The following is a 24,619-nucleotide window of genomic DNA, read 5'->3' as shown; positions in this document are numbered from 1 at the left end:
AGTGTATGCAGACTCCAATTCATTTGGAACACGGTTCTCACATTTGGTAATAGTCGGAAAAACCTGAACACCATGACAAAACAGCTAAACCATAAGCAGTATTTGCAAAAATTTTGAAATAAAAGCTTTTAACATTTCTTTGACATCACCTATTACGGAACAGAATGTGGGTACAATCTTCCAAAAGTACTTGACACATCACAAAGAGTGGCAGAAATGGATACCATCTAAGAATCAGGGGTCCTGGCAATTTACAAATTTGCTGGGCTTGAGGTAAGCCACGTGGGGAGCATGGATGAAATAAAATACAGACTTCACAAACTAAAGGATGTATTTGCTATCTTTAGAAATGGTGGGTTGAGGCTTTCAATTTTTCTATGGCAATGTAGTATGATGAATGCTTAATATTTTATCAAATGTGCTTTTTCAACCAATGTTTTTGGTTTTCAAGATCCCCCTTATAGAAAATTTCACGCAGAAGCGGGGAATACATGAGTGGTGTCTGTGGTTGTTTTATAATTTGGGGGAAACAATGTGAAATCACTACCTACCTGAGGTAATTCTGACAGCTGATTTCCATCCAACCAGAGATCCTTTAGATGTAAGAGAGCTCCAATTGATTCTGGCTAAAACAAACAAACAAAAAATAATGTTATGGTAACAAAGATCCAACGTTTAGTCTTCCACTAAGAAAGAATCCCAATTCAACAGTTAATAAATGAGTACTATAGAGGATGTTTGTTGGGACTTCTCCAATACAAGTCCCCCACCCTAAAAGCACTCCCAAAGCTCTCCAATAATGCCGGTGGTTTCCATTTCTGCCCCTCATCTCAAGTCCTGACCCTCCCCACCCCTACATCGTAATTCTCAACCTGTGTGAACTGAAGCACATTCTCTAATGTTGCCAAGCTGTATCTGTGAGAATACATCCCTAAAGATCTCCCCTAAAGTATGTTTTGATCACACCTAAGGGCAAAATTAAATCTAAATCTCTCTTCAATACAGACTTACCAAATTATATATCTCATTGTTTCCTAAATCAAGTTCTTCTAGTCTCCGCAGCTGGGTAAGAGAGCTATAAAAAAAAAAAGAAGAAGAAGAAGAAGAAGGAACCCTTAGAGAGTACTTAGAAATGCTGAGCAATATGGTATTCCTCACTCGGACTCATTTCCAAAACTAAGACTCATTTGGACTGCATGGCTGTAAATATTACCAAGGAAAAACTATTAATGGAAGGCTTGCATCTCCCAAACTTTCCAAAAGACACAGAATCTCTTTTTGACAAAGTACTGTAGTACTTTTTTTTTTTTTTTTTAATACTTGAAGAAATTCATGTAGTACAAAATCCCCTCTTATTTTGCCCAGAGACTCACTCAGGAAGATATGTAAGAAGATTCTCTCTCAGTTCCAGGGAAGCCAGGTTATAAAGACTAGAAATGAACAAAAGAAAAGAAAATATAAGGAAAATTCCTGAGATCCTTCTTCCCATTCCCCCCCTTCATACATACACTCCACAAATAGCAATTCTTAATAAAAACCTCATACATCACTTCCTCCCAGGAGAAAAATATCTATAACCACTATCCCTACCCTCATTAAAAACAACATACTCTCTACCTCCCAAGTTTTAATATTAAAATTAAAAGAGAAGCATCATCAATGTAAGGCACCCTCATTTAAATACTTGTTACATTTAATATGTGAAAATAACTCAGTAGTCATCAAAGACGACCACTCCTGGGACCAAGATAGAAGCCAAATATGTGCTTCCAGACTTCCGAATGTCAAATATGTGCCGTTACCATAAAAAACAGTCATGTCTTTAATCTCACAAAGGTCAGAGTTCTTCTTCCAAACATCAGTGAGAGACCATCCCTGTTTGAAAGTAGTGGGCATCTCAGTCGAGGGCCCATGTGCTCTACTTAAGATCACAAATTCAGGGCACCCGGGTGGCTCAGTCAGTTAAGCGTCTGCCTTCAGCTCAGGTCATGCCCCGCATCGGGATCCCTGCTCAGCAGGGAGTCTGCTTCTCTCTCTGCCCCTCCCCCCTCCTCTCATGTGCTAGCTCGCTCTCGCAAAAATAAATAAATAGAATCTTAAAAAAAGAAAAAAAATCACAAATTCACAGAGCACCTGGAAGCAACGGTATGGAAATGACGGCCATTTAAATGCATCAAGGACAGAGTAGTAACACACCTCACATGGTGCCGTAACACAAGACTGATTCAGCATATGGGAGCTGTAATAAAGCTGCTTTTATTCCTATGAAAGGCCACAATGGCGCTCTTCTCTGCAGATTCTCCTGCCTCTCGGGTGTAATCCATGCCTATCAGGAGCATGGTGAGATGAGACAGATGTTTTCCCCGGACACTGATTATCTGGGCCGAATCTTTGCGGGCAGTGGTGGCTCTGCCTCACCAGACACCTCACACGCCCAGGGGACGTCAGCAAGGGCACGTGTTACTGATTCGGAAGGCAACGGATTCGTCTATTACTCCACCAGGTGCCGTACTAAGCTCTGCACCAATCGCAAACTCAAGCTTTTGCTCATCTCACCATAGTAATGTCCAGATTTGGAGGACTTTTATTGTGTGAGCGCACAGAACACAAGGAGTCAAACATTATCCCAACACTCTAATCTGCCTTAATCCTCCATTCTCCTCCCAACATGAAAGCCAGAATCATGGGTACTAACAAAGCTGGTTTCATAACATCAGAAAACGTAAATTTGATTTGCACAAACAGTATATACACACATATGAAGCCTGTTTGCTTGAAAATGTATCTTAACTCGATGCTGAAATGCACAAAATCTGTATGTCCTCCAATTTTAGAAAACTCAGTACTTCACAAAGTGGACGAAAAACTCTTCAAAATATATTTTTTAAAAAAATTAAAATCTGTGCTAGTAATTATGAATTTAATGCTGACATTCTTAAGAAAAAAGTGTAGGCCAGTGAGAAGTTGCAGCAATGTAGCTCTACTGGGCCATGTGTTCACACGGAAGACAGAAGAACTGGAAGAAGAGGGAGGTGAGAAGGAACCACCCAGTATCTATTTCCAAAAGCAACCTGTAGATGAGGGTGATAAGTGACTTTTGTGAAGCCTCTGTAAAAGCAAAACACTGAACAACAAAGGGCTTTGTTTTCAGTTTTCACATAATCCCTGGCCAGTTTTATCAGGGAGGTAGTAATCATTTGGCTATTTTCACATTTATATTTTAACAATCACTGATGAAATTGTCATTTTATCTAGTCAACATTCATTGCTTTCACACCAATTTTGATGCATGAAAGGCATATACTAATAAAAGAAGGAAAAAGTCCTTTGTTTCACAAACTTTATTGCTAGGCATCACCAAATGCGCTCTTTAAAAGCAATTTTCCTGGGACGCCTGGGTGGCTCAGTTGGCTGGGCATCTGCCTTTGGCTCAGGTCATGATCCCAGGGTCCTGGGATCGAGCCCCGCACTGAGCTCCCCGCTCAGTGGGGAGCCTGCTTCTCCCTCTGCCTGCCGCTCCCCCTGCTTGTGTTCTCTGACAAATAAATAAATAAAGTCTTTTAAAAATAAAATTTAAAAAAAAAAAAAAAGCAGTTTTCCGCAGGGCTTGATGCTGAGCCTTGTCCTGAGGCCTCCCACCTGACCCGGGCCATCTGCCTGCCATCTCTGGCAGGAGGCGCACACACAGCTCCTCACACACGTCATCTCTTGATTAGTAACAACCTAGCTGGGTGACGACAGGCCGGTGACACAATTAGGAACGTGGCGCTTTGTGTGAATTCCATTAGAAAGTGGCAAAGGCACAATTCAAGTCTGGTGGGAAGCCAAAGCTCCCGCCCTCACCCTACACTGCCGTGAGGCATCTCAGGGGCCCTCCATTCCCTGGACTCTCTTTATAATTTCAGTTTTAAAAGCACCTATCAATACAGGGCAAATATGTCAGTCTTACCTTCTTAACCACACCCAGAACACAAGGATTTTTAGTGTTTTATGTCATTTTAAACATAGGGCACACATTTTTAAATTATCTTTACATTTTCTCTTGAGGATAAAAGGCACAAGCCACAGCTACTAAAAGCAAATAATGCTTAAGCAAAAATACTGCAAAAATGCCAGCAGACTTCCAGACGTACAGAACTTGATAACGTCCCGTTACAGAAAACGCACGGTTCCCACCACTGCCATGTTAACACCCAAGTAGAACATCCTGTTAAGCAAAAAGGTTCTGATTCCAAAACTTCTTAATTTCCATTGGTTTTGGCCAGTGGGGGAAATGGGAATGTATACGCGTGTTACAACAAAAAATACCCAATTTTCGTAACTTTCCAAAATTCAAACATTAATTTAAAACAAAGGATATAAAATAAGAGCTTTTCTGAGCTAATACTTCCCCATAACTTTAGACTACGGTGAGCTGCGGGCACCAGCCAACTTTTAGAAAGATAAAAGTTGCATGGTCCCAGGGCAAGTACAGAATCCTACCAGCCCACTCCAAAAGGTGGTTCTCCAAACTGTTCTAGTAACAGCTGACATAAAATGCCTAGGGCGCCTGGGTGGCTCAGTTGGTTAAGCGACTGCCTTCGGCTCAGGTCATGATCCTGGAGTCCCAGGATCGAGTCCCACATCGGGCTCCCTGCTCGGCGGGGAGTCTGCTTCTCCCTCTGCCCCTCCCCCCTCTCATGTGCTCTCTCTCATTCTCTCTCTCAAATAAATAAATAAAATCTTAAAAAAAAATGAGATCTGCCTAAATGCAGATTTAGACCAGATAAATTAATATAAAACTGAATGAATAAATGAACAAATGAATGATCTCCCTTCCTAGCCTTTCAGAATACAGCATGCATCTTCAATCCAGATGTCAGGATAGTGCCTTTCCCATCAAGGAAACCTATTCAATGCAGCACAAACATCTCTGCCTCCCTTATAGCACCTAATAAAAAAACATGCTCTGGCAAGTGCTGGGGTGGGGGAGTCAGACTCAGTTCTGTCCACTTCTGAGACCAGGCTCTCAAACCCTAGGCCAAGAGAAACAAGGAGATTCAAACTCCACATGACTTTTTCAGCCACTTCAGTTAAAATGTGATAGTATAGAGACCAAAGAAAGCATCGGGTGTTTCTAATACTTCTACAAATGTGAAAAAATGAGACACCTGAGATGCAAAATGAGAATTACTGGTCTTTAACACTTCAACCGCTAATAATGATACCAGCAGCTTACTATATGATAGATATTATTGTAAGCCTTTTACAAGAACCAACTTTGTGGATGAGAAAACTAAAGCAGCAAAGTATTCAATAGTAAGTTTTCCTTCCACCTTCCTCCCTCATCTATCCAGTTTCCCTCAAGTGAGACCCTTCTCAATGAAAATCACCCTTTTTTGTTACTTATATATTCATCCAGAGTTTTCTTTTATGCAAAGACAAGCAAGTATCCTCCCCATCTTCACATGTAAGTTATCCCACACACATCTAGGACTTTGCTCACACAGATTTTTTTTTTTTAATTTTTTTTAAATTTATTTGTCAGAGAGAGAGAGCATACACAAGCAGGGGGAGTGGCAGGCAGGCAGAGGGAGAAGCTGAGCAGGGAGCCAGATGCAGGACTCGATCCCAGGATCCTGGGATCATGACCTGAGCCAAAGGCAGATGCTTAACTGACTGAGCCACCCAGGAATCCCTGCTCACACAGATTTTTGTCTCATTTCTTATTTGTAAATATCAGTACTCTTTTTTTAAATAATTGCACAGTATATCACTTCTATAAACACCTTAATTTTTTTAACCATTCCCTCACTAATAGATATTTTCCTCTTCAATTTTAATATCTGGCAAATTAAATTTCTGTGCAATACTGTTGGAGTGACTTCATCCCTTTCCTACAAAAAACATGATTTTCTATTCTCCCTGTAACACCTTCCCACCATTTCTACCACCAAATGGGGTAAAACAAAACAGTAAGAACTACAAACAACGAGCTCTTACAGAAAAAGAGTATGTTGAAGCATTTCTTCTCAACACACTAATACTTAATGTTTTACACAGTTCATGACAGCAGGGACAAAAGTTATAATGTAAGTCAGAATGTAGGCCATCTGTATTTTTAGGATTCTATTTCAGGGACTGGATGAGTGGTTACTTTAAAGAATTTACATCTGTTCTCCACTATACTTTAAAAATCCCCTTTTAATCCACTGGATTTTTTTTTCCATTTCGGTGGCCAAAATCATTAAGAAAGTAAAGAATAAAATAAACAGAGGTAGAACAAGCAGACAAACGGCAGTACACTATAAAACAACTGAAATATACAATCTATAAACATTCATGGCAATATTACTTGACTGGAGAAAACACTATTAGGGACAGGGAGAGTTTGCTCATATATTCATAAAATTTCTGCTTTTTAGTATTTTTATTTTGTTAAAGATTTTATTTATTTGACAGAGAGACATAGCCAGAGAGGGAACACAAGCAGGGGGAGTGGGAGAGGAAGAAGCAGGCTTCCTGTGGAGCAGGAAGCCCAATGAGGGGCTCCATCCCAGGACCCTGGGATCATGACCTGAGCCGAAGGCAGATGCTTAACGACTGAGCCACCGAGGTGCCCCAAATTTCTGCTTTTTTAATACCAAATTAGTATTTAAGAAATCTCTGGTAACAAATCTCCTTATGCTGGTTTGCTCTAGAAACTTCCAAAAATCTTTATTCTTATTTTTGAAACAAACATTTTATAGAAATTCCTAGGCCTCACCATTACCTTGATCCCCAAACCAGAAAAAGACCCCATCAAAAAGGAGAATTACAGACCAATACCCTTGATGAACATGGATGCAAAAATTCTCACCAAAATACTAGCCAATAGGATCCAACAGTACATTAAAAGGATTATTCACCATGACCAAGCAGGATTTATCCCTGGGCTGCAAGGTTGGTTCAACATCCACAAATCAATCAATGTGATACAATACATTAACAAAAGAACAAGAATCATATGATCCTCTCAATAGTACAGCATCCTTTCTTGATCAAAACTCTTCAGAGTATAGGCATAGAGGGTACATACCTCAATATCATAAAAGCCATGTATGAAAAACCTACAGCAAATATCATTCTCAATGGGGAAAAACTGAGAGCATTCCACCTAAGGTCAGGAACGTGGCAGGGATGTCCACTATCACCACTGCTATTCAACATAGTATTAGAAGTCCTAGCCATAGCAATCAGACAACAAAAAGAAATAAAAGGCATCCAAATCGGCAAAGAAGAAGTCAAACTCTCACTCTTTGCAGATGATACGATACTTTATGTGGAAAACCCAAAAGACCCCACCCCAAAACTGCTCGAACTCATACAGGAATTCAGTAAGGTGGCAGGATATAAAATCAATGCACAGAAATCAGTGGCATTCCTATACACCAACAACAAGACAGAAGAAAGAGAAATTAAGGAGTCGATCCCATTTACAATTGCACCCAAAACTGTAAGATACCTAGGAATAAATCTAACCAAAGAGGCAAAGGATCTGTACTCAGAAAACTATAAAATACTCATGAAAGAAATTGAGGAAGACACAAAGATATGGAAAAACGTTCCATGCTCATGGACTGGAAGAACAAATATTGTGAAGATGTCAATGCTACCTAGAGCAATCTACACATGCAATGCAATCCCCATCAAAATACCATCCACTTTTTTCAAAGAAATGGAACAAATAATCCTAAAATTCGTATGGAATCAGAAAAGACCCCACATAGCCAGAGGAATGTTGAAAAAGACAAGCAAAGCTGGCGGCATCACAATTCCGGACTTCCAGCTCTATTACAAAGCTGTCATCATCAAGACAGTATGGTGCTGGCACAAAAACAGACACATAGATCAATGGAACAGAATAGACAGCCCAGAACTCTATGGTCTCAACTCTATGGTCAACTAATCTTCGACAAAGCAGGAAAGAATGTCCAATGGAAAAAAGACAGTCTCTTCAACAAATGGTGTTGGGAAAATTGGACAGCCACATGCAGAAGAATGAAACTGGACCATTTCCTTACACCACACACAAAAATAGACTCCAAATGTTTGAAAGACCTATATGTAAGACAGGAGTCCATCAAAATCCTAAAGGAGAACACAGGCAGCAACCCCTTCGACCTCAGCCGCAGCAACTTCTTCCTAGAAACATCGCCAAAGGCAAGGGAAGCAAGGGCAAAAATGAACTATTGGGACTTCATCAAGATACAAAGCTTTTGCACAGCAAAAGAAACAGTCAACAAAACCAAAAGACAACCGACAGAATGGGAGAAGATATTTGCAAATGACATATCCGATAAAGGGCTAGTATCCAAAATCTATAAAGAACTTATCAAACTCAACACCCAAAGAACAAATGATCCAATCAAGAAATGGGCAGAAGACATGAACAGACATTTTTCCAAAGAAGACATCTAAATGGCCAACAGACACATGAAAAAGTGCTCAACATCGCTTGGCATCAGGGAAATCCAAATCAAAACCTCAATGAGATACCACCTCACACCAGTCAGAATGGCTAAAATTAACAAGACAGGAAATGACAGATGTTGGCGGGGATGTGGAGAAAGGCGAACCCTCCTACACTGATGGTGGGAATGCAAGCTGGTGCAGCCACTCTGGAAAACAGTATGGAGGTTCCTCAAAAGGTTGAAAATAGAGCTACCATACGATCCAGCAATGGCACTACTGGGTATTTACCCCAAAGATACAAATGTGGGGATCCAAAGGGGTACATGCACCCTGATGTTTATAGCAGCAATGTCCACAATAGCCAAACTGTGGAAAGAGCCAAGATGTCCATCGACAGATGAATGGATAAAGAAAATGTGGTATATATATACAATGGAATATTATGCATCCATCAAAAGGAATGAGATCTTGCCATTTGCAACGACGTGGATGGAACTGGAGGGTGTTATGCTGAGCAAAGTAAGTCAATCAGAGAAAGACATGTATCATATGACCTCACTGATATGAGGAATTCTTAATCTCAGGAAACAAACTGAGGGTTGCTGGAGTGGGGGGTGGGGTGGAGGGTTGGGGTGGCTGGGTGATAGACATTGGGGAGGATATGTGCTATGGTGAGCACTGTGAATTGTGCAAGACTGTTGAATCACAGATCTGTACGTCTGAAACAAATAATGCAATATATGTTAAGGAAAAAAAAAGAAAAGAAGATAGCAGGAGGAGAAGAATGAAGCGGGGGAAGTCGGAGGGGGGAGACGAACCATGAGAGACAAGGGACTCTGAAAAACAAACTGAGGGTTCTAGAGGGGAGGGGGATGGGAGGATGGGTTAGCCTGGTGATAGGTATTAAAGAGGGCACGTTCTGCATGGAGCACTGGGTGTTATGCACAAACAATGAGTCATGGAACACTACATCAAAAACTAATGATGTAATGTATGGTGATAAACATAACAATAAAAAATTTAAAAAAAAAAAAAAAGAAATTCCTAGGCCTCAAAAAAAGAGCAGTAAGATTTATTCCTCTCAGGCAGCATGCACTAATACAATATAGGTAAGCAGCCTGGTCCTAGACCTTATTAGTAAAGCCCTCTCAAATTAAGGTCATCATTCCCAAGCGTAGCACACACAAAATTGGACCCACATGCTCTATTTCAACCTGCCAGGGAACCCAGGGCCTATCTACTTGCTCTACTTCTATTAGCAAATTGCATAATTAAATGTTTACTGATAATAACCATTTTGTGACTGACAGCTACATTCTGGGCACTGTGCCAGTCCATTTTATATATATATATATTCCTTCTCCTGTAAGAATGCTATTTTTTGAGGAGCAGATTCAAACAGAGATATTTGGATATATTTAGACTAACTTACTTTTTGTTCTTTTTTTTTTTTTGAGGGTATGTTTCTTTAATGGCCAAGGACAGGGTATCTCATGGAGACAGATCCATAAAGACAAATGCCCCCAGATGGAAACAGAGGCTTCCCAGATTCTCAAAATTCTCTACGAGTTCCCACTGGAGTCTTATAACCTCTCAACCATGCTCCCACTCCTCATGACCTGAAGGTCTTGGAGGCTCTGGCTATGTGTACCTGCCTTGTCACCAGGTTTGAGTAACTGAGGCAAAATGACCTCAGCATGTTACTCATAAGGCTACATTAGAGAGTATTTCCTGCAAGAATAAACTAGGTCAGTCTCCCAGGTACAGTCTCATCCTTCAGCAACACCAGGTTTCAAGTTGGCCTAAGGATCTATCACCACTCCCTAATTCTAAAAAACGGTCATCACCCAAAAAGAAACTTCACACCCTTAAGTTATTCCTTATCCTGGCCCTGCTACCCCCAACCTTATCCTCCCCCTGGCCCCAGGCACTGGCAACCACTAATCTAATTTCTGTCTCTATGCATTTGCCTGTATTGGATATGTCATTTGAATGGAATCATACACTATGTGGCCTTTTCTATCTGGCTTCTTTTACTTAACATGTTTTTAAGGTTCATCCTGTTGTAGCATGTATCGGTACCCCAATACTTTTTTGGCTAAATATTTCATTAGATGAATATACCACATTTTGGTTATCAGTTCATCACTGATGGAAATTTGAGCTGTTTCCACCTTTTGGCTATTATGAATAAAAGCAACTATGAACATTCATGCACAAGTTTTTGTGCAGGCGTGTTTTAAATTCTCTTTGGTAGTGGAATTGCTGGGTTACATGGTAACTATATGTTCAACTTTTTGAGGAAGGAGCTGCTCCCTCAAGTGAGGGGCATGGATCACTTTACATTCCCATCAGCAATGGATGAGGGTTTCAGTCTCTACACATCTTCACCAACACCTGTTTTGTTTTGTTTTGTTTTATTTAATTAGAGTTAGTGGGTCTAAAGTGGTATCTCACTGTGGTTTTGATCTGCATTCACCTGATAACTAAAATGATGTTGAACATCTTTTTATGTGATTATTGGCCATTTGTATATCTTCTTTGGACAAATCTCTTTGTCCATTTATATTTTTTTTAATTGGGTTATTTATCTTCCACTGTTGAGTTGTAGGAATTCCCTATATATTCTGGATACAAGACTCTTATCAGATACATAATTTGCAAATATTTTCTCCCACCTGTACGTTTTCTTTTCACTTGAGAGTGGACTCTGATGCACAAAAGTCTTTAATTGTGATGAAGTCCAAATTTATCCATTTTTTTTCTTTGTTGTCTGGGCTTTCAGTCACATATAAAAAACCACTCCCTAATCCAATGTCATGAAGATTTACCCATTTTCTTATAAGAGTTTTACCTCTTACATTTAGGTCTCTGCTCCATTTAGAATTAAGTTTTGTATGTGGTATGAAGTTAGGAGTGGGACTTTATTCTTTCACATATGGATGGTCAGTTGTCCCAATAGCATCTGTTGAAAAAACTATCCTTCCTCACTGAACTGTTCTGGCACTCCTGTCAAAATCCAGTTAATTATAAAGGGAAGGGTTTATTTCTGAATTCCCAATTCTATTCCAGTGAACTCTGTCCACCTTTATGCCAGTACGATACATGTTGATCACTGAACCTTGCTAGTTAAGTTTTGAAATCTGGAAATGTGAATCCTCCAATTTTGCACGTCTTCTTTAAGACTGTTTTGGCTATTCTGGGTCTTTTACATCTCCATCTGAATTTGGAGATCAACGTGTCAATTCCTGCAAAACAAAAAAAAAAGCCAGCTAGAATTCTGATGGGGACTGAGTTGAATCAATAGATTTGGAGAGTATTGCCATCATAACCATACTAAGTCTTCTAATTCATAAACATGGGATGCCTTTCCATTTATTTAGGTCATTTTTACCTTCTTTCAACAATGCTTTGTACTTTGCAGTATACGTGTCTTACATTTCTTCTGTTAAATTTACTCCTAAGTATTTCATTCTTTTTGGTGCTTTATAAAGGGAACTGTTTTCTTAATTCCATTTCTGGTTTGTTCAGTGCTAGTAAAACTGATTTTTACATTTTAATCTTGTATCCTATAATCTTGCTGAATTCATTTATTAACTCTAATAGCTTTTTATGGATTCCTTAGGATTCTCTCTATATAAGAGCATGTTCGTCTGCAGGCTAACCTATTTTTGAAAAGTAAAAAATTCAGTGTGGGATTTACTTCAGTAGAAACTGATACAACTGATCTCAAGAAAATATTTCACTAGCATGTTTTTTGAAAGACAAACTCATTCACACTTTGTACCAACATCTGAAAACTCCTTAAAGCAAAAGTATCCTTCCTGGCTTCACCGGTAGAATCCTTCAAGAGCTTTTAGTGAGAGTAAAGCAAAAAGTCATTGTTCACCAAACAGTGTTGTCAAGGGCATATGGGAAACGTTGATATTACTCAGCCAGTGTTCTTAAAGCCTACCCAAGACTGGGAACTCTACAAAGACCCTAAGGAATGCTTCCCTCCTCGGCTGCTGCCCTCCCATGCTAACTGGCAATTCAGTGATATGTAAAGTCATGTACTTAATTTTACCCCGACATTTTCTAAAAGGGATATAAAGAGGTCTTTATAAAGTGCAAACATGTAAAAAAATTTCATGAAATAGAAAATGCAGCTTCTTCATAGAAGAATCTAAGTTCGAATCCCAGCTCTTGTAGCCACCAGCAACACAAACCTGGGCAGACTACTTATCCCCATGTCACAGACAAGCTAATGAAACCCAGGGTCGTTAACACCAACCTGAGTAGGCATGCTGTACTGACACCGTGTATGTGCCTGACAGAGCGCCCACCCCCTTGTAAACATCAGCAACTCCTTGGTTTCCTTCATCACATGGATATTAATACAGCTGTGCTCACTGATCATCAAAATTAGCTATGAGCTTTCTGGCAACAAAAGCAGAAAAGGAAATGGGATAAATGTCAGAACTGATATTAAAAGGAAGAAGCTTGGGGCACCTGGGTGGCTCAGTCGGTTAAGCATCTGACTCTTGATTTCGGCTCAGGTCATGATCTTGGGGTCCTGAGATCAGCTCGGAGTCTGAGATTCTTTCTTTCTCTCTCTCTCTCTCTCTCTCTCTCTCTCTCTGCCCCTCCCCCTGCTCTTGCTTGCTCTAAATAAATAAATAAATAAAATCTTAAAAGGAAGCAGCTTACCAGTTCTTCTGGTGAAATTTTTTTCCCTAAAAATACATAGTAAAATCTCTCCCTAATGGCTCCTTTTAGCAGGGAAATTAAGCAATATTAATGGACAATAATTATTCTTCATTAGAAGGTTTGAGAGCGACGGAAATCTTTTTTTTTTTCTTTCATAGTTGTCTCTTTAATCAACTATCTAGCATTACGCCAGAAAAGTGACTGCATGGGAACAGACCAATGTGGTCCTCACAAAGCTTTAAGAACCTACCTGGGTTGCCTCCAGTGTCAGGTTGGAGGCTAGCAGAGTGAAGGCGGTAACTCCGTGCGCCTGGTCCCAGGGACTCATTCCGTATGTTGGAGCAACACCAGGGTCGGTCCAGACACAAAGAGAGCTTAACAACCAAAGACTCCCCCACTTTCAGGGTACAGTGTGAGTCAGGTGCAAACGCTTGAACACTGAACCACTAAACTGCGTACAGATAAAGGACTAACGTGCTCGTTGTGTGGACAGTAAAGCCTCGGTCAGGGAACCTGTGCATTGAGGATCTACGTCACCTCTTCCCGTCATTGGAGAAGGCTGGACAAAAGAGGTAGAACTTCAATCACTTAGTGAGGACAACCCTCGGCCAGTTGGTAAAGACAGGAAACAGGGAAACAATTTTAAAGCTCACTTTTCGTGAAAGGCTTTGAAGCTTTGCGCTGGGGTTGAGCAGAGCGTGCTGGGTCTACACCACGGTAAAGGCTCCACGGTGCAGCAGACAAGTAATACCGGGCATCTGCAACGGTGGGCTCCACACTTACCTTGAAAATCATTCGCTGCAGGCTTTTTTTAAAGCAAATATTAAATGCAACATCAATGCAGAAAAAAATTAAAAAGCTAATAATAGAGCTGTGCTGGCACAAACAGGGATCGGCAGAGACCACCCACCGGAGCACTGTTTCTCACTCTCCACGGTGCTGGAGAGAGACTTCAGTGCAACCCCTAGGGACCTGAAAAAGCAGAACTGAAGGACCACCATCCAGCTTAACTGACTCCCAAACATTCTCTTCTAGAATGGGGGTCCTCACACACTGAAGTATACAGATGTACTCTTAAAGTTTTTTAAGTAAAAAATAAAGCATTTAAAAATATTTTATTACAAATAAAAAAAATCTTCTGGGCTCTCAATAGTGAGAGCACCATATTATGTAGCAAATCTTTTGTTTTACGTTTAGGGACAAAACAATTGGTTCTAAATTGTTTTAATACTTGGTGTAATGGCTATACTAGGTGAAAAAATTCTTCACAAGTTACACTGATTCAAGGAGAACCGTATTCTCAGCCTCATTTATTAAATCGTCATATTAATTTTTAAAAAATTTCTTCTGCTTATGGTAAGGTCTTCGTTGAAATTCTGCTGATAAATCGCCATCTTCCCTGACACCAATCACTTGTTTATGAAGACTAATCAGAAGTTGCTGTGTTTTTGTATTTTTAACAAGAGTCTTAAAAACAAAATCTATTGAAGGCGAGTTAGTTTCTCACTCTTTCTAAACATCACCTTTACTTTGAAGGACAAGGTAATGTGCTGACGTGCCATCACACAAAAGGGTCAGCAAATCTGGGACATTCTTACTTTTTAATAAAAGGAAAATGTGTGACTTTTCATGAGGTAACCAGTGTACTCCAACGTGGTTCAAAAGATTTTCATGATTATTCCTCATCTCACTGCAAAGTATTAAAAGGATTCTACTATTTGAGAGACTTGCTTTATTAAAGTTACCACACTGATGGTACCTGGCTATGAAGTGCAGGACGTGAACTGCAGCGCTTTGCAGCCCCTTGAAAGTACAACAACCTGTGTGATGCTGGTTTCCTCCCACACGCCAGTGGCTGAGGCTCTGCACTCCCCAGTATTCCTAACAGGGCAATCAAGGATTCAGGGGGGACAACAATTTCGGCTATTGTGCACTGAGGCGCCCAGAGAAGTGGCAGCCAAATCACACGGCAGACTCAACATCTGTTAGACACCACATGAACCACAAGTTCTGATCATTCAGTTTCTGCAAGTGACAGCAGGACGTTCCTTCAAGGACATCGTATCTTTGCAAAGCTGGGTTTTCAGCAACAAAAGGCAAGCACCAGGTGAAAAATCAATGTGGAATGGGAAAAGAGGTGGCAGTGAGAGAGGCTGGGCACTGCCCAGCCCAGACCCACATCCTACAGCAAATATTTGGCAATGTTTAAAAATGAAATAGAAATATTTATTCTTTCCATTTAAAGGTATTACTTTTTCAAACAGCTACTAGGTTGTGAGGACAAAAAGACTTAAGTTGGTGAGACTTACTTATTTAATAATGGAGCAAGTTAGGTATCGCCAGGGGCACTAAGAAAATGCTACTTGGCCCCCGAGGGCCGTGGGAGCCGACAGTACTGCAGGGGAAGTGTGTGAGGAGCAGTGGGAAACAGGGGGCGGGGACCAGGAGAGCCGTGCTCCAGCCCCAACTTCGCCGTCAACCCGCAAACACTCCTCCAGTTACCCGACCATCGGCAAACCAAACACACTGGGGCAGGCGCTCACTGGAGGCCCCAGCTTCGAGGCACTGCAGCTGGCTTGCTCTAAAGGCTTCGCGCTCTCCTCCAGGCTGGACGCTCCTGCCCATCATGGGGGGGCCCGTGTCCCTGACGAATCCGTAACTTTCCCAGTTCACGCCAAGTACTGTGCTAGGTGCCGAAAAGAGAAACTGAGGTACCGTTTTCAGTGATGCTCAAAAGGCAGACACTGAGGTGGCTGACTCATCTGACCAAATAAGCAGAGTTAATTTGTGCAACAACTCCCATTTCAGAATCTGCAAAGATAACAGTAGGTATGATCATTCAGATGGCCATTTCAGGTCCTTTTCAAATTTTTTTTGGAATATCAGATGTTTGTGCCTTATTTACAAAACCATACTATCTCTGAGCAGTTGTTTGGTTACTAAATATTTTGGTTCAGTGCCCTAAAGAAACCATTTGGGAATCCTCTGGGAAACTGAAGAACTGTTTTTATGAGGAAAGTTCTTAAGTTTCAAATAATGACTTGCTTAAAAATGTAGTATACTTATGCATGTATGCCATTTCCTCAACAATTCACCATTTCAACTGTTCCAAGGGCCTTTCCAGAATGGTCTAGGACAGCAGAGGTGCCCGATCTTCTCCAAGCACTCTGTTCTTTGTTTGTTTCTACTAAGTGAGAACTCTGTTACTTTAGCGTGCATAAATCTTAAATCCAACAGGTAGAAGTCATGGAGTCTCTTGCTTTGGTTAAAGAAAATAATAACAACCAGGAACAGAAAACTCCCAATTTCCCATTTTCACAAACTGACCTTATAGGAAACAGTTGATTCACTTATCTGCCCCATACTCATATTTCCTGGGTGATGATTCACCACAGGGTACAAGTTCAAAGTGAATCAATCAGTGTACATAAGGCTATAATAGTAACACAAGATGATATAGTCTAATATCAAAACAAAACAGTACCCTTATTATTGACAGAATATGCAGATACACAAAAAATCCTGAACATTGACAAAAGCAGTTACAGATACTAACAGAAAAGATGGAATGAAGGATATGTAATTTATTCTAAAATGATTATTAAGTAACATTTTCCATTAAAACAATGCAGTGGGGAGTGACAGGGGCACTTTTGTCTAATAAGAATATATTTTCTCTCAAAGCATTCAGGCTTTTTTAAAAAGATATGAATTGGGGGATAGAAGGGGTGTACACGTAGACAGCGGTAGGCTGAGAAAAAAATGGGAAGGAGGGTACCAAGGGAATTAGATTCCAGAGATTCCTGAGGAGGAAGGGGAGTCAGTTTAGGTATTTAAATGGCTATTACATTCATTAGAAATACATGAATCTTGCCACGGCAAAAGTGGTTAAGTCACGAAATCCACAGTAAAACATTATTGTTTCCTCTGCAACAGATCCCATAAACTCAGGGGGTACTGGGGGCTTCCTGTCTCCTTCCCCTCCTGAGACATTAAGGACACAAATCTGCATCAGCAAGTCTACTGACAAAAATGTTTAAACAGCTTGCATCTCAGAAAAGCATGAACTTGCCGGCAGAAACAGGGGTCAGCCGGTTGTCTTCCGCCTGCACAGGAGTGGGGGGGAGGGGGCAAAGTAGTCTGTGAAAAACAGGCTACTTCCACAGACCTCTGGAAAGAGACCTTTTGCAGAACGGACATCTGTCAGATACACTGCAGTTCTCAAAAACTAAGTTTCTGATTTGTCTTAGAACTCAGGCAGGACAGGTGAGCACAAGGGAAATCTTTTATGACACTGGGGAACACTGGTCCACTAGCTTTGGCCAGCCAGGTTGGGCTTTTAGTTTAAGTGGTAAAGCATGAGTCACAGCCTGACTTAACCCACTGTATGTCCTGGAGGTACGGAAAAGATCTGCTGAGATAATTAATTCATTGAGGGGATGAGTAAGAGAACATTTTTATTTCTTGCCATGGCAGTCCTCCCCGACCTCTAAGCCAGGAACGTGGAAATGTGCCCATCCCACCCCATCGGTCTCTCCCAACACACCATTCCCACCCACTATTCTCAGGTCTGTGCGGACAAACACTGGCGGACACAGATGTTGTTCAGGGGTACCTACTCCAAGTTTTCAATAAAATCGCCGAGAGTGGTAATTCCTAACAGTATTTATTAACCACCTATAGGACCAGCGCTACTACTTTGTTTGCTTAAGTTAACTACTTGGGAATCCCACAGTTTGAAGAGCATGTCCAAACAAATTAGGTTTTTCACTAGTAACAAGTACCATTATCCTTTTTAACCCTTTAAATTTAGGGGCAACTGAAAGCAAAAACACTGGAGTCCAGCTATGATCTTTCTTGAGGGTGAGATTCGAGATCGGGGAAAAGGCTTTCTGAGTAGAAAAATACGAGCTGTAAAAGAAAAGGAGGCTGGAGTTGATGCTATAAACACCCTCTCGCCCTGATATACACAAACCTCACATAAAAACTTACTTGCCAATATTTTCAGGCAGGGACTGCAGTGAGATGTCATTTACGGAAAGACACGTCAAATTCTGTAATTCAGGAAAGCTTTCCGGCAATCTGCAACAGCAATGACAACAAAGTGCCGTTAATTGAAAAAGTAAAGTGCGTGTACGGTGTATACAGGACATAAATGTGATGATTCCTCCCATATGCTAATTGAAATAACCTCCTAAAAATCACAGTATAAAGGCATGTTTGCCTTGTCTTCCTAGACAGAAGACATCGATAAGGAAAAAAAACAAGGCTTGGTTTACCTAGAAGTACAGGGGCATGATAAATGCTTGGTGGGGTGATCCAGAAATAATTACAGAGGAAAAGATACGCAAGCTCTCAGAATAAAGGGGAAAAAAAAATGCTGTGGCACTGCCCAGTGCCTCATGAAAGAAACAGATAAAACAGCTGCTGTAGCTGAAAGTGCCTATGAGGGAGAACATTTTATTGATTAGCAGAAAATAAAGAGAAAGTTTAGCCCAGAAGATTATAACAAAACACAGGACAGCGGCTTAATAATCTTTTTTCCTCTAGATTATAATACCCAGGGCAAAGCTATGGATTACTCAGAATTGATCAATTGACAGCAATTGCTGCTTTCTTAATACTTTTCTTTTAACTCGATTTAAGATGCCAGTCACTTGAGATAATTCTATCTTTCACTATGTCCACACAAAAGGAAATTTTTTTATACTTCCCTTAAACTCTACTGAAGAGTGAGGTTTCAAAATAAAAGTATTCAAAAACTTACCAAGAAAGTTCACTTTCAGTATTTCTATGGTTACCTCCAGTTACGGAGGAAAAAGAAAACTAAAGTTAAAAAGATCTCATTGCATCTAAAATGCCAAAGGTCCTTATACGTAAATCTGCTGATATAGACAACAGAACACATGACTAATTTTTTTTGGGTGGGGGGAGGCATGGGGAGGGAGGACTTCTTTCCTTAGTGATAGTCTCTATACATTAGAATCTTTCATTTTTTCCTCTTTCTAGCAAATTCTAGGTTACTGTTTGACATTAAATACAGGTAATTCCAAACTTCAAAAGTAAATCCAGGCCCTGCAAGATGAGAGTTCTAGGATTTTATTATGACTGAGATACATTCTCAGGAATGGTTTCGACAAAGTTGAAACCTCTTCCATAGCGTTAACAGAGGTTAAGATTGTTTATTTACACTTAAAAAGATGCAACTTTATCTGCTGCCTGAGTTTCTACCTAAAGCACATATCATTTTATAATTTTAAAACTAGCTAAAATGATCTTAAATATAAGGAAAATGTATTTTGAAATGGCTGACTTCCTTTTTTACTGGCTGTGAGCATTAAGAGCCAAACTGGTGTGTGTGAGAAGGAAGCAGACTTTGGGCTAGGGGAAGGGAATTCTAGTCCGAGCTGCTGCTCAGAGGCCGCATCATCTCAGAAGGCCATTTAATCTCTCAGCCTCGTTTCTTCAGCCATAAAATAAGTAGGTCCAACTCAATAATTTTTCAGGTCCTTTCACCTTATAGATAAGTCGTCGCAATTCTTAAAGGACTGCACCTGCCAAATCCAAAAGGCTTTACTTTAAGAAACCTCCCATATGTCAGGCCAGGATAAAAACTGAGTAAAGCCTCCTACAATGTGGGTGTGTTCTGGTCCAGGGAGTTTTGAGATAATGCTAAAGTCATGTGTCAGCAGGCATTAGAAAAGGAAAACTAAAGAGGTAGAAAAGGGGATTAAGCAATTGAATGGCTAAAAAAAAAAAAAAAAAAAGAAAAAAACCTCCAGGGCAGCATAATGAGTATTTCCCAGCTGCCTAACCCTACAAGCTGCCTTAAGGATAAATAGCTTAGTTCAGTTCAACAAACACTTAACGGAGTTCCATTCCAGAAATTAAGGGAGAGCTGGAGATAAAATGATAAACACTAGAGGAATATAAGTTAACTCTCTCAGTTTAACTGGGGAGTCTTGGTCAAAGCGATAATTTAAATGTAAATTTCAAGTGTTAATGAAAAAAATGTTCTACGCATAGAACATTTCAGAAGCCCAGCAGAGGGGACTCTGGGGAGTAAGTAAAGGCTTCCCAAAGAAATGTCATGCTGAATATACACCTTACAGGAGTGCAGAGAGACCAGAGGGTGAAACAAATGACCTATGAGCACTTTATAACAGTCGAGCATGACATCTGACACAGGGAACCGGGTGCAATGAACGTGGAAAGACAGGCCAAGTTTAGATCCCAGGCAGGGGCGGCTGCATAGCACCCGGAGGAGCAGGGACTTCACCTCATAGGAACAGGGAGGTACAGAAAGGTTTGAAGAAGAGGGACAATTGTATGGATGATGGTTAAGAAAGAAGACAAGACTTGAGGGCAGCTATGAGTTAGAGCTTACTAGATTTACTATTTTTCATAAAAATAGAGGTTATTAGTAACACAGTCACTGAAATTCAAAAGAGGAAAATCAAAAATATTTTTTAAAACGTATTTACTTCTTAAAAATAGCAGATATGGGGAAAACAACACTAAACAGACATTCCCTGGCACTCCATACCCAGAAAGACCCAAGCAATGGGTGATACGTATCTCAAATTTTAACCTCATCTCAATTTTCCTATGTATTAAAAAAAAAGAACAGAAGGGAAGAGGGAAGGGTACCTTTCTTCTGAGGTTGCTTACAGAGTCTAGAAATCATGATATGGACCCACCTGGCATAGAGACACCTCTAGGACTTTTCCTGGGGACTGCGTCTGCATTGCCAGGTGCGCAACAATTCAGGTAACCTGGTAACACAGGTGCCTGGAAGCCAGTGATCAGTGGCCTCGTGACTCAGCCAGGAGCCAGGAGGGCTCACAACAGTGCCACGTAGCTACGCCCAGGCAGCGTGCTGTGTCATACTAGAAGGAGCAAGCCCGGAATCAGTAGTAAGACAGGGACAGGGGGCTCTACGTGGAGGAAGAATCCCAAAGAAATACTCACAGTTACTGCTAAAGTAAGGAAACAGTGGTGTGGGCAGAGTTTTTGTTTGTTTGTTTGTTTGTTTTAAAGGGCGAGCTAGAGGACAGTTATAGACTGTTATAGACAGTTTCATTACTGGAGTGGAAAAAAACATCCCTTATTAGGACTTCTCCTTGGATAACTAGAGGGTAAGTTCTCTGGGAGTTTAGAACTCAGTCTTACCCACAAGACAAGATAATCAATAGGGGATTTATGAACTACTTCAGTGCTTCACACGGCTTCAGAAATGTAGTCCTCATTCCTGTTTTGTATACTCCACAGTGCCTCCCTTCATCCCCTACCAATATTCTTTCAATGTTCCATCAATAGCACAAGTGTGCCTTTCACTGCACAGTGTGATTTATAAGTAAGTATCTGTGAAGGTCAATCATCCTTGATAGAGATGACCATCCATCTAGGTACCCCCACAATGTGTGACCAGGTTGTGTTCATGGCTTGGTTCTCAAAAAGGATATCCTCAGTACTATAGACAGCAAAGCAAGCAGAAAGGTTACCTAGTCAGTGGGTTTCCGCTGAAGTCAGCTATCTGTAGTGCTTTACAGAATGAGATGCTTTCTGGAATTTCAGGAATATCTGTAGGAGCAAAGAAAACATCTGTCATTTACCACCATTGTTAATACTTTTCACCATCCTCAAGATGGACCACAGTCACAAGAGAATATCTAGTAAGTACTACCTCTATTCAAATGTGGCATGGATTTCTAAAGTATTTTTCTACATTTATTTTATATTTGCTTTCCTAATAGAAGATACATTCTTAGTAGAAGCACATGAAAGTATTAAAAAGCCAACACACATGGATGGACCTTGAAGGCATTATGCCAAGTGAAATAAGTCAGAAAAAGACAAATAACGTAGGAACTTACTTACATGTGGAATCTTAAAAACAAACCCAAAAACAACACATGGGAAGGGATCAAACTTGTGGTTACCAGAGGGGGGAAAATTGGATGAAGGTGGTCAATGGTACAAAATTCCACTTATAGGACAGATAAGTACTAGGGATATAATATGGACAACACGATGACTATAGCTACCACTGCTCTATAGTATATTTGAATATTGGTAGAGGAGTAAATCCTATGGGTTCTCATCACAATCACAAAGAGAAAATTTCTTTTCCTTTCTTTCTTCTCTTTTTATTGTATCTATATGAAATGATGGATGTTAGCTGAATCTGTTGTGGTAATCATTTCATGATATATGTAAATCAAACCGTCATACTCTACACCTTCAACTTATATAGTGATGAATGTCAATTATTTCTCAAGAAAAAGTGGGAAAAAAAAACCCACCACCATCAAGTCCCACCACCCAATCAAAAGTCACTGATGGTATTCTGTCATAATTCCCATTAAGCTATTTTTCCTTACATTTTCACATAGTTGTATCAGTACACAGTATTCTAGAGTATGCATTTTAAAATCATGGGCTTTCTTCTTCTTGGTATAAATATAACAATTTGGAAAATACACAAAAGTCCAAAGAAGAAAATGAAAACCACCAACATTTCCATCGGCTAGAGAGGATGATCTACTCTGATGTATTTTTTTCATTGCCATCATACACATGCACACAGTGTATATAAATAGATATTGCAAAATACTGGATTCATGCTGATGTGGGTTTTTTTCACTGTACATTATTTTACAAACTTTTCCCCATCTTTATTTGTCCAAACAGTTTACCATTTTTAATGGCAGAAAACCCACTGCATATATTTTCATACTTCATTTAATCAATCCCTCATTGTTAGACATTTAGGTTGTTTCCAAGTTCCTGATGTTATAATTATATTTATATCCGTTTCTGATTATTTCCTTAGGCTAAGCTCCTAGAATTGTAATTACTGTGTCGAAGGCATTAACAACTCTACAGTCTTCGGTAAATACTATTAAATTGCCTTAGAGCAAGGCAAGTTATACCTGTTTATACTTCCATCAGCCTGAACAAGGTGCCTAATTCAACACTTCTCCTCCTCCTTTCTTTCTCTCATTTTAAAAACTGCCAATATTGGGCACCTGGGTGGCTCAGTCAGTTAAGCGTCTGACTCTTGATTTCAGCTTAGGTCATGATCTCGAGGTGGTGAGATCGAGTCCTGCGTCGGGCTCCACACTGGGCATGCAGCCTGCTTAAGATTCTCTCTCTCCCACTCTCTGCCCCTCTCCCTACTCTGCTCTCTCTCTTAAAACAAACAAACAAACAAACAAACAAAACCCTGCTAATATTATTGGTAAAAATAGTCTGGCAACATTTTGTTTTATATTCCTTTTATTACTAATTTTTTTTTTTTTACTGAATATTTTTATTTTTATTACTGAATATTTTTCCCTATGTTTACTGGTCACTAAATATCGTGATTTTGAAATGACCAAAATTGTTAAATTCCTCTTTCTCTTGGTACAAAACGTGGGGTTACAGCTTTTAGGGCTTTAAAGATTAATTTCATAGCATTTAATTTCAAGGTTACATTTATTTTGGACATATTAACATTAAGAAGGCCTAAAATAGAAAAGGTTCTCCTGGTCCCATGCTGTTTCTTCTACTAGTTCTACAAATGCAAGCTGAGCCAAAACATACCTAATATTTCTCAGGTGGGGGTGGCAGGAAGAAGGGAGAAATAAGGGGGAAAATAGATGCCCTGGTCCAGCAACTGCAAAGTAATCAGAAGCTATATAAATGCTTTCAGTTCAAACTTAAAAGTCAAAATCATTAAAATTTGTGGTAACATTCTTGTTACAGTATTCTCTGCCTTGCACGGTCATATAAGGTAGTAAAGAACAAACATTATGACCCTCGTTTCATAAATATCATAGCTATATACACAGGCACACATACTTGAGTCCGGAATGGATTTTTAAAACACACAAATGTTTTAAATACAAACACACTGGGAGGCCCTTTTAGATGTTTACCTTACTTCATCTCAACATAAATTATTTTAACTTCCATTGTACAAAGCGGACAGTAAGCCTCAGAGAGATGAAATGGCTTCCTCATCATTACAGGCCTATTCCAACAAGTGCTTGAGCCTCCCATGCTGAGATCACAGCACCATCATGCTTAAGAATGAATGAACACACATAAATCCATCACAGGACAGGCATGGCTCTCCAGACAAGTGAGACAGTGACACACCGTGGCCTGCCTTGGTCTGAAAGGTGCTGGTTGGCCTGTGCACTCCATGACAGTCCCTCTTCTGCCACTACCTCAGGGCTTGGTGAGCAGTCTTTGTAAGACTAAGGAAAGAAGTGCACATGTCACACCAGTTACCTCACAAGTGCCAAAGAAGATCAAGCCGGACACAGAAGTTACACAGCAACTTGTTGCTCTGTCCAAGACAAAAAAAAAAAAAAAAGCAAGGAAACAGAGAAAGAGGGAAGGTATGTCCATTAGGTGCCCCTCTTAAATATTCTTCAGAGCACTAGAAACATCACTGAGGCTTGGGAAGATGGGTCTGTCAAGGGAACACATGAAAAGCAGCTGT

At 40.2% G+C, this 24,619-nt stretch overlaps 1 protein-coding gene across 1 annotated transcript in view; it reads right to left on the bottom strand.

Annotated features, from left to right (window-relative positions):
* Positions 1–24,619, bottom strand: part of LRRC1 (leucine rich repeat containing 1) — a 129,097-nt gene that overhangs the window by 28,397 nt on the left and 76,081 nt on the right. The window contains exons 3-7 of the mRNA XM_034991618.1: positions 21,627–21,705; positions 18,115–18,204; positions 1,374–1,430; positions 1,012–1,075; positions 552–626 (exon numbers count right to left, since the gene is read on the bottom strand). Of these exons, the coding sequence (XP_034847509.1) occupies positions 552–626; positions 1,012–1,075; positions 1,374–1,430; positions 18,115–18,204; positions 21,627–21,705 (365 nt within the window). The remainder of the gene's footprint in view (positions 1–551; positions 627–1,011; positions 1,076–1,373; positions 1,431–18,114; positions 18,205–21,626; positions 21,706–24,619) is intronic.

Source organism: Mirounga leonina, unplaced genomic scaffold (assembly GCF_011800145.1).
Source record: "Mirounga leonina isolate KUSES-001 unplaced genomic scaffold, KU_Mleo_1.0 Mir_53, whole genome shotgun sequence".
NCBI classification, from domain to species: domain Eukaryota; kingdom Metazoa; phylum Chordata; class Mammalia; order Carnivora; family Phocidae; genus Mirounga; species Mirounga leonina.
Note: the sequence above shows the minus strand (reverse complement) of the source record. Positions and strands in the feature narration are given on the sequence as shown.